Source organism: Hippocampus bargibanti, linkage group LG01 (assembly GCF_051943395.1).
Source record: "Hippocampus bargibanti isolate YZ-2025 linkage group LG01, ASM5194339v1, whole genome shotgun sequence".
Classification (NCBI taxonomy): domain Eukaryota; kingdom Metazoa; phylum Chordata; class Actinopteri; order Syngnathiformes; family Syngnathidae; genus Hippocampus; species Hippocampus bargibanti.
Genome location: NC_142734.1, coordinates 4,735,360 through 4,746,439, shown reverse-complemented (window position 1 = coordinate 4,746,439; position 11,080 = coordinate 4,735,360). Strand labels below are relative to the sequence as shown.

At 41.3% G+C, this 11,080-nt stretch overlaps 1 protein-coding gene across 2 annotated transcripts; it reads right to left on the bottom strand.

The window, feature by feature from the left end:
• Window positions 1–3,620, bottom strand: LOC148902809 (claudin-10-like). Of its 2 annotated transcripts, XM_089008702.1 has the most exons (5): window positions 3,150–3,620; window positions 1,801–1,962; window positions 1,629–1,710; window positions 1,495–1,556; window positions 1–675 (listed from the first exon to the last, which is right to left on the bottom strand). In XM_089008702.1, exons 1-5 carry the CDS (start codon window positions 3,367–3,369, stop codon window positions 512–514), a joined length of 690 nt encoding a protein of 229 aa, XP_088864828.1. In that variant the 5' UTR covers window positions 3,370–3,620; the 3' UTR covers window positions 1–511. The 2 variants fall into 2 exon arrangements, with proteins under 2 accessions (XP_088864828.1, XP_088865634.1); XM_089009508.1 differs by lacking the exon at window positions 1,495–1,556.
• Window positions 3,621–11,080: the final 7,460 nt, after the last annotated feature.

Here is an 11,080-nt window from a genome sequence, read left to right as displayed (position 1 = left end):
TCAAAGTCACGACTTCACATTTCAATACAAACAATGAGGTTTCATCAAGAATGTGAAGCAAGTGTAAAGGGCAGCTTTATTGAAGTTGATCTCCAGTTCAAATGCGGATTTGTGACAAATTAAATTGCATGCCTGAATCACAATTACAAATCGTCATATATCATCCATAATAACTTATGATATTGCAAGAATTTTCTCATTACAATGTTTAATCAAGTAAATATTTTTGCCTTCTGATTTTAAAACTGTATATCAATTAATTTGTTGTGTGCTCTGTATGTACGGTACTCATTGATATGGTTTCACAAAATTCATAATGGCCCTCCAATGAAACTGAAACTACAATGCGGCACGCATTAAAAATGAGTTTGACACTCCTGATGTAAGGCTTCATTGTTAAATGCACTCCAAATCTGGATGTATTTCCATCCATGTTTCCTGTTTGCTTACTCAATTCGAATTCAATATCTAAATTGGAATTGTTGGATCATCCTCAATTCAGCTCTGAATTTCATACAGTCCGAAGTGACATCCATGATGTCATGTCACACATAGGCATTTCTTCCAAACTGCCTGGATGGCTCCAGAAGGCCTCTGTGAAAGGTGCTCGTAGCCTTTCCACGTTCGTCATGAGGTTGCGCAAACACTGCGGCAGCCGTTGAGGAATGATGGCCTCTGCAAACACCAGGTGGAAGGTAATGATGACAACTTTTTCAACAAAGGATATCGAGTTCTTTGAAACATTAGTTGATGAGAGCTAACATTGATGCTCAATTGTGGAAAATGATGCATTCATCCATTGTCTGTAGGCTCTTAGTCGTACAGGAGTGGTCCATCGAGGAAAAGGTTTCTTCAGCCGTAGATCTTTGAAGGTGTCTGATGTTTCGATCCTCATCCGAAGAGCTTCGTCAGCGAACTAAAGTTGAGCTGGTAACCCTGGACCCATATCGATAATAGACAGAGGTGGCCGTGCCAGACCACTGCTCTAAGGGACACCGCACCCTGAATCCAATCTGATTACTTCTATTATTCTATCCCCGGCTCTGATTTACCTCATTCTTTCTTAAACTGATACCACGTAGGTTTAGTCATGCAACCAGAGTCAGGGATAGAACAATAGAGGTAATCAGATTGGATTCAGGGAGCGGTCCACTGCTCCCCCAACCTCAGAGCAGGGACCTATCAGAGCAGAGGTCTGGCACGTCCACCTGTGTCCATTAGGGATATAGGACCAGGGTTGCCAGCACAACTTTAGTTCACTGACAAAGCTCTTCGGATGAGGAGCGAAACGTCCGACACCTTCAAAGAAGTACATATTTCAATTCCCGAATAAATTTGTGAATGGCAATCGATTCGTGAATGGCAGTGAATGAGTTAAAAGGTGAGCAAGCAGAATTTGGAGACTGATATGTATGACAACTGTCGCTGACTGAAACCCATCGTCAACTTGCCTGACGCTTGAGTTTGCTGACAGTGAGAGACAGAAAATCAAACCTCCCAAAATGCATAAGACGGATCCAGCCCAGCCGATGAAGAGCGCCGCTCCCAGTTCAAACCTGCCACCGACATCAAAACCCTGAAATTCACTGCGGGACTTCATATGTGTCACCATGGCCGTCATTACCTACTTCTGTGCAACAAAGAGGGGGTCGAAGAAGTCGCTGGTGATCCTGTGAGCATATATGGAGCATGCAGTCATGCAGCACAATCCTGCGGAGGCGAATGAAGATGAAATCCTGTGACTTCAAAATGGTATTTCAGATCAAAATATCACATTCATCTTTGAGGAGTAAATGTTACCACTGAGGATGTACTGAAAGCCCGCAAAGACTGCCAGGCGAGTTTTGGATGTCTCGGAACCTCCTATTTTTGTGCACTTCATTCCAAGCAGGGCAAGTATGGCTCCGAAGAAACCCAGACACACCGCTGCAATCATCAGGCCCCGACATACTTGGATGTAGGCTTGATAACAAGGACAGAGGAGTAAGAAGAGTAATGACTGGCTATGGATGACCAGGGTGTTAGGGGGTGTGTGCGGCAGTGGTGGGCTTTCAGGTCCTGAAAGGCCTTCTCTGCTAACCTGAATCACAGACTAATATGAATTGTATTTTGTCCATTAATTCTTATTACAAAATTCCAAATTGTCTTTCAGCTTTCTTTTATTGTTCTTCCCCTGTTGCGCTGCTTCAAGACGTGTGTTTTTGTATTTAAGCACTTTACCAGTCACATTTCAGCCATCATTTGTTACATGGGTCAGAAATCTACCTAAATGCCTTGATAACCAGTTCTGCAGGTTCTGGAGCATAAAAATCAATGTCCATGAAACAGTTGCTTTAACCAATCAGAGTTCAATTTGGCAACTCAAGGCCTGCTCGAAGGCGCTGGTGACGTCAGAGTTTTTGCAAATTATGATTGGCTAGTATCACGAGCCGCTAGTTGATAAGAGAATAATTGATAGAGCTAGCACACTATCTGTAGCGAGCTGCATAAGTAAATATGTTGTTGTGTTGATTTAATAGTGGTTTTGTCAACCCACAATGGCTGAAGGAGGAGCAGAAATTGATTTGGTTGCAGATACACTGTTAAAGCCATTTTCAAGACAGACTTTTAATGAATAGATGGACATGATTAAGGATGGACAGCTTCGAAGCTAGCAAAAACAACAACAAATGTAGCAATTTTATGAAGTTATCATGAATCCACACATTCATAGTAAAAATGTGAACAGTTTAATGACAGTACAGTAAAGTCTCGTTATATCGATATCGGATATATCGATAGTCCCCGTTATATCGATACTATTTCTATGCACGCACGGAGAAAATTACATGCAAACAGGGTCGGATATATCGATAGTCCCGGTTATATCGATATTTTTTCGGACTCCCTTGAATATCGATATAACGAGACTTTACTGTATTTCCCAATTTTTTTTAAAGTCAAAAGTTATTTCCTGGCTAAGGGCACCCTCTAGTGGTCATGTAGTAAATCACACCACACTCGAGGCTGTGGAATGATTCACATGTAGCACCACTGAAGGCCAAGGAGTCACAACACGCGCCACGACTGTTGGGCGGTCAAGCTTCAGCTCATTTTCACCAAGTGAAGGAGAAAATCACTTTCAAACTCTGAAAATGAACTTAACTCACCATCCAGAGCCAGCATGGAGGGAAAGTCCTTGCAGTTGGACACACCCGTGGAGTCAGTCACACATGTTTTCCACAGGTTAGACCAGAAGGTAGCCGTAGTGATGACCGTCCCATCCACTGAGGAGACCTTCCAGTAGTCTGTCGGAAGGGTGGATGAGACCAAGATCCACCCGGAGACACTCAGGAGAAACGCGACAATCTCTGTTGCTGTTGTGCTCATTGTTCCTTGGGCTTTGGATGTGGATCAAAACAGGCCAGGATCTTTTTAAAGGCTCTTGCTGATGCGACACCTTTGCGTCCTCTTGCAGAAATAACTGGAGATCTGGGCGGTTTGGTCCTGCACTTCAGTGCTAAGGCTGACCACACTTGATGTGGAATTACTTAAGGCCCTCCTGAGTTTGGCTGACATTCAATAAGTAGTTTGATGTTATTGGTCTACCGGCGCGGGCATAGCTCATCACTCTACACACATTAATGGGGTCTGCAAGGTACAAGGAAGTCTTTAATTGACAGGATGTGAGGGGTCCTTGACAGAAAAGGAACAAGGCAGATAGTATAGACATGGATCATGGATTGTGCCTTGAATGGCTTGCTTTCAGGTTAGTAACCAATCCATTGCTTTCCATCCGTTATCACAGAAGAACTAGACTAGAGCAAGGCTGTCAAACTCATTTTTTGCCACTGGCCACATGGTAGTGACGGTTTCCTCTTGAGGGCCGTTATGAATTTGGGGAAGGCATGACAATGTTTAATCCCCTCCACATATTACATGTAGAGCGCACAACAAATTAAGGAATAACTAGTTTTTAAATCTGAAGTCATGAATAATTACTGTTATACATGCGAGTATTTGAAAATTTGGTTCAGACTTTAGCAGGGATCATGGCACTTGGCGTGCTTGATTTGCTTTCGCAGGCCGAATAGAATGATGTGGCGGGCCAGGTTTGGCCCCCGGTCCTTGGTTTTGATACATGTGGACGACAGGGATTAGGATACTCTGCACACAGTTGGCAACTCTGTATTTGCAAATAATTATATTCTGTTTTTATTTACAGACGCTTGTATAAAATATACAAACAGTTTGTATAAAAAAATTGATTATTTCGATTGCATCTTCTCTAAATTGAAGTACAGATGCATTTTTCGCCTCCCTCCCAACGGTGGTAAGCCTCTAAAAGGACAACCGACGCCTCTGGACAAGTTGTGTCCATAATTTGTAAAATCACTTCTAATGACTTCTACTGAGCGTATTTTACAAAGATTCCACCGTATATAGCTATATTTTACGTTTTAAGACTCGCAGTGACTATTCAGGAAGTCTCGTTTTCGAGTTGGTGATTAGTCCGTACGTGACGTCACTAAAGGAACGCCCATGACCGAGAAAGCGACACACAATGCATTTTGTGTACTTTGTTTGGTTTGAAAACTTCGTGTTGATCCGTGTTGATGGCGAAATTAGAAGGAAAACACATAAATAATGCGATGGTGAATCGTTGTGTGTTGCACCAAGACAACTATTTGATATTCACTGACACAAATTCCCAGCAGACAAATCAGCCCATTTCCAACGGAGCTTGGGCGCCATCTTCTGCATTTTCTGGGTGCTACATTGCTGTCATTGACAGCTCACATTCATTTGGGAGGACTCCTTTAATCGATTGCAAACATTTATGCTTTCCTCTTCAGAACTATTTGAATCATATTCATAACTGGTTGAGTAACAAGAAAGCATCTTTTCCAAATCTGAAGCCATTGTTTTGAATCTCGAGCAAGGCAAGACGTCTTGGTGTGATGTCGCGAACAAGGGGGCGGGACCTTTTTAATCTGGCCACTTCCGGGTTCAATTTGAAGTAGTTTTTTTCACTTTAAGTCATTTTTATTGGTGTTTTTCATTTGACTAAAAATATCAGCCTGCAAGTTTTGGGTATTTTAGATGCTATAAAACGTTTTTCTGATGTCAGTTAGGAAACAAACAAATGGTGTCTGTTGTCCTTTAAAGGTTGAGGTCATAAATCATTGACATGAAGTGAGTTACCCTTGGCATTTCAAGTCTGGATATTGTGCACTGTGTTTTGTTCCACACTGTAAACCTGTTGCTGAACCCACCCAGCCCAATTCGACCAGGCTATAAAACTTTTCTGGCATTCTAGAAAACTAAATTCCAAATGGGTTGCAGCAGGAATTATCAACAGAAAGGGTCTCATTAGCTGAAGCAGTGGTGCCAACAAATAAAGCAAGCAGAAACTCCTCGTCTAATAAACTTTCAATGAAAGGGACTCAGCAGCAGCAGTCAATGACCTTTACTAACATTTTTAAAAACGGTATTCTGAATAATATTTCATTTGTGGAACATGTAGTGAGTGACAAAGTCAGAATGTTTGAATCCCTCCCATTTTGCAACTTGTTCACTGAAAATGAAATCACAGTTGCTTGGGGCTGGTCTACTTGCCCTTTAAATGAGTCTGATACACACACTGTAACTGTAACTCAATCCTGCTGCAGTCTCAGTGGTAATGTTAGAGATTGATGGGTCACCAAACCAAGAGTGTAGTAGTGAGGTCTACCTTTTGCTTGAAGTAAGCTGGGATAGAGGCTCCAGTCCTCAGTGAAAACAGAAGCAGTGATGCAAAATGTTTGCTCAAGATGATATGTAGTCCAAATAAAATGATGTGTTATGTACTGTATGCGCTGTAGTGGCACAGTGATTGTCTGGTTAGCATGTCCGCCTCACAGTGCAGAGGACCTGGGTTTGATTTTGGGCTCAGGCCTACCTCTGTGAAGTTTGCAAAATGCAACGTAAAGACATTTTAGACTCTAAAATGTCTTCAGGTTGGATTTTCAGCCACGTGGATTCCTCTTTCTAAGCGTCTTTCAAAACTCTCAAGTACACTTTACAGTCACGGTATAGTCCGAAGCACGAAATAGGCTTCTGATTGGCTGCCGTGCCGAGTATGCAAATTGCCAAACGAACGTGCGTTTGGCAACTTGAAGTTTTGAAAGGAGCTTAGAAAGAGGAGTCCACGTGGCTTGTAGCGGTTTGCTTGTAGCTTTTGCTTTATTGAATACAACAAATGTTTGATATGATATATATATATATATATGTTTGATATGACGTATATAAAGTGACGTAATGTAGTAATGCAAAAACGAACAACAAGAAAGGGTTGAAGTGAGGTCTTGCAGAAAAAATGAGAAAGAAGAAAAAATAGAGTTCAGGGTGATCGTACAGCATGTAGCGTGTACTCAGAGTTCGGTGAGTGTAGCAGTGGGAAGGGGCAGGCTGGGCAGGGCTGGGAGGGAGTTGAGTCTCCGGACTGCCTGGTGGCAGAAACTGTCCTTGAGCCTGCTGGCTGCAGGCTGAAGAGGCTGTAGGAGGGATGGGTGGGATCGCCAGCGATCCGGATGGCTCTGCGGGTGAGGCGGGTGTTGTAGATGTCCTGAAGGGGGGGAGAGAGACACCGATGATCTTCTCAGCTGTCCTCACGATGCGCTGCAGAGTCTTAAGCAAGGCAAGACGTAATCAATAATTAATTTATACAAGTCTTTTCTCATCAGCTGCTATTTAACGACTGCTTACTTGAACTTAAGTTTGAAAATTGAGAAGTACAGGAATTAAAAACCCTAGTCATCATTCTAACATCTGAGGGATTTACGTTTTTTTAGCTAAGAGGTGTTCGGGTTCTTCTCAGCACTCATTCACGCTGAGCACTGTAATGTGATCAACCACAACCTAGGATCCCACTGACGTTTCTTACACAGCATGTGAGCATTGTTGGCATTGCAACCAAAGATATAACACCCCCCAGGCCCTCCCCTGCACCCTTTGAAGTCTGTCACATGCTTCTCCCAAGTCACGAGTTGTTCGCTTGATGTAATATTTGAACACAAAAAGATTATAGGACTTTTTTTCTTCTTCCTTCTGCATGTCATATCGGATCATGATTTGCAACCATTACGTTGCCTGTGAATTATCCACTTTTGGAATGAATAAAATTAACCACGTTGTCGCTGATCTTTTGCTTAAGAAGATGACATGAGATCAGGACAAAGGGACCGAAAGGAAACAAGTCACATGGGGGTGGATTGATGATTCTGACCAAATCGTGTTCAACCGCTCTTGATAATCCCCAGATGGCTTGATCTATGGAGTTCCTTTTCCAGAATTTGTCTCCTATTACGAGATACTGTAATATCGGACCAGGTTTTGTCATAAAGTAGATCCCTGGACATCAGATCAGGGTGTGTAAAAGGAGGTCAAGGTTACGAGCACAATGAAAAGGGAAATATTTAATGTCTAACTTTTAGTAAGTAGTAGTAAGTACACGTGGCTAGAAACATTGAATGTTATGAATTCTCCTTCTGACCTTCTTCTTTTCCTTTCGGCTTTTCCCTTCAGGGGTCGCCACAGTGAATCAGTGTCCTCCATCTAATCCGGTTTTGTGCATCCTCTTCCCTCACACCAGCTACCTTCATGTCCTTTTTGACAACATCCATAAACCTCCTCTTTGGTCTTCCTCTCCGTCTCCTGCCTGGCAGTTCAAGGCTCAGCACCGTTCTCTCAATATAGTTGTTACGCGTGTGATAGTCACTCTCTCTCCTCTGGACATGTCCAAACCATCTCAGTCTGGCCTCTCTGACTTTCTCTCCAAAGCCTCTAATATGAGTTGTCCATCTAATGTACTCATTCATGATCCTATCCAACCTGGTCACTCCCAAAGAAAACCTCAACATCTTCAGCCCTGCTTCCTGTCTTTTCTTCAGTGGCACTGTCTCCAGTCCAAACATCATGGCTGGTCTCACCACTGTTTTGTACATTTTTCCTTTCATCCTAGCTGAAACCCTCCTATCACACATCACACCTGACATTTTTCTCCAGCCTGCCTGGACACGCTTCTTCACCTCTTTTCCACACTCTCCATTGCTCTGGACAGTTGACCCCAAGTACTTAATTAAAATCCTCCACCTTCTTTATCTCTTCTCCCTGTAGCATCACTCTTGCACTTGGATCCATCTCATTCACACACATATTCAGCGCGAGTTTTAAAACATAAAATATAGCAATATGTCATTTGAAGCGATTTTTACAAATTATGGACACAACTTGTCCGGAGACGTCGGTTGTCCTTTAAAGATACTTATATAAGCCTTAAACATACATTCCATACAAAATATAGCACTGAAGCAATTTACGAACGACCATTCGGAACGTATCTCGTTCGTAAGTTGGGGAGCGTCTGTATCAAACAATATGTGTGCATAGCATTGTATTTTGCAAAGCCAGACTCATTTCAAGCTCATATAACTCCAGACTCACTTAGTTTTTTTTCTGAGGAAAGAAGAGTCTAAGGTTATTTTACATTTTGTTTTCTGAACAGCATCTGAACGTGTGTTGAAGATTACGTGGATTCTGACGGTAGAAGCACAATTCACTGAGCCTCGTCCAGGAGGTAACGTTTGCAACAAGGTTTTTATCAGTGTTTGTCTGATACTAGCTCATCAACCGACAACTTAAGCTACACAGACACGCCCAAATGAGTTCTTAGATAATGCATTACCCCATGGAATTTGTGGCTAACCCACAGCTCTTTGGTAGCCTACTTGTAAATCATTGTTTAATTTTTAACTTCAACACTTGATGATTCCCACCTTCATAAATGTTTGGACACATTAGTGCAGGAGTCTTCAATCCTGACCACTGTCCTGTGTCAAAGAGATTTTCTACTGCAACACAACCGATTTAAATGATCAGGCTCATTATCCCACTTCTGCAGACTTTGTTGATTATCTGAATATTTTAATCTGGTGTGTTGTAACACAGAGAGATAGAAAACAGGTCGGACGGCTAGGATTGAAGACATCTCGGTATCACTCCCTGGAGCTTTCTACTATTTTTGTGACTGCTTTATTTCTTGTATATGGTAGTTGTCCTTGTTAAGCGCTCTCTTTTGCAGCTTTAGCTGTTGTTAAAGTGTTATATAAATCAATATGTATTGTATTGTAGTGTAGTATGCGCAGACAGAGCTTGTTTGTTGACTGATGAAGGGCACAAGCTACACACCTGGTGGAAATCACGAAAAAAACACTGCGGTCAGTGAATAAAAAGTAAAATCAAGTCATGAAAATACAACCTTGTTTTTCAATTGAGCTTTGACAGAAGTATGAAAAAAAGTTCACGAAAGGCTGAAATGATGTCTCTCCCTATCTTAATATCTTTGTTTGCACAACCTTTGATGCTATCACTGAATTCACAGGATTTCCTAACACTCAGTGAGACTATACTTCACCCCTCAGTGGGTATTTTGGCCCTCTCAGTCTTGTGTTACCTCCAGTTTGTTATGTTCTTTCTCCAGACAGCAAGTCAAGACAATCCGATGTTTAACTCTTAGCTGTTCTTGGGTGTTTTTAGCTGTACGTTTTTGGGTCGTGGCCTTAATACAAAACCCATGAACTGCGCCTGAGGCTAAGCTTCCTGACACCAGGCAGCACGTTTCTGTAATGAAAACCTTGATAGTCTCTAGATTTTAAGATACCCTGTACAGTTTTAAAGGACAACCGACATCACTTTTTTTGTTTCCCAACTGACATCAGAAAAACGTTTTGTCACCATTTTCTGCCTTTTGTGTATCTCTGTGATTGTTTGTAAAATACTCTTAACTCATTGAATTGATCATATGACATAGAGTGCCATTCCCGAATTAGTTCGGGTTTTTTTTTTTTTTTTTTTTTCCGTGCTTGGGTGCTGATAAAGCATTGGCCATACCTCTGGCAATGTGTTTCCCTTCCACAAGGGGCAGCATTTTACTTTTTTTTTCCATATTAGCGCTTTGTTCAACCGATTTAAATGATCAGGCTCATTATCCCACTTCTGCAGACTTCAGCTGTCTCGGTATCAACTATTTTTGTGCTATTGTCCTTGTTATCTCTTTTGCAGCTTTAGCTGTTGTTAAAGTGCTATATAAACCAATATCTATGTAATGTATTGGATTGGATTTGCCTTTATTAGTCTCACAGTGGAGAAATTGCATTGTATTTTGGACAGCTGCCCTCATTTTAAGATCATATAACTCTATAGTCTAGACCCATATAATGTAGGAAATAACTATTTTTTTAGCGCTGAAAGAAGAGAGTGTAAAGTTTCTTACGCTCCATTAAATGTTTATGTAGTCCTAAAACTCAATATTCTCTGGATCCTGGAATTCGAGTGACAATGACAAAAATCCTGGTACTGGAAGAGACACATTTTCACACATCTGGCAGTGAATGAGTTAATCCACACTGCAAACTAATCATCAGTCTCACTTTTACAAAAAAAAATATTTAAAAATAGAGTAAAATAAAGCAGATCATTTTAACATACAGTGGTGCATTAACTGCTTTTTGTCTTACAAATGAACAGTATTATGTCAATAGTTGTTTTATAAAGTGAGTATTGTGGTCAAAATCGGGACTCTTCCGACCAAATCGTATGATATATGACCAAAAATAAATATTACAATAATCCTAATAATCATATTGAAAAAAAATCAGCTATGTAAGTGAAGCATGAACTGTCCATACTTGGGTTTTTCCAAATATAAACCCAACATATTTTTCGGGATGTAAATAGAACAAAAGTTTATTTTTTGTTGTTTTGCTGTTCCACACACCACAAACGGCAAAAAAGACAATTGAAAGGAACTAAAACAAATGTCTGTTGTCATGGTCTCATTTGAAATACTAATGTTCTCACGTCTCTTTTGTAAAATGTACTACACCCCGTGATTTATGACCTCTATACTGTACCTTGAAACCCGCCTTTTTTTCGACGTTTACGACAACCTAATGCAGACATGGCCAAGAGGTTGGCCCTACACTTTCCACCAATCAGGTGGCAAGGTGGGAGGAGTCAAGACGAATCTTAGTTTTTTTCTTTTTTTCCCTCCTTCTTTACC

What these genes read in the sequence shown, in the direction of transcription:
- LOC148902809 (XM_089008702.1), bottom strand. Translation starts at nt 3,369, where the DNA reads ATGAGCACAACAGCAACAGAGATTGTCGCGTTTCTCCTGAGTGTCTCC. An exon ending in CTTTCAGTACATCCTCAGTG is followed by an intron (nt 1,711 to 1,800) that starts GTAACATTTACT and finishes TCGCCTCCGCAG; the next exon opens with GATTGTGCTGCATGACTGCA. An exon ending in CGTCTTATGCATTTTGGGAG is followed by an intron (nt 676 to 1,494) that starts GTTTGATTTTCT and finishes TGGTGTTTGCAG; the next exon opens with AGGCCATCATTCCTCAACGG.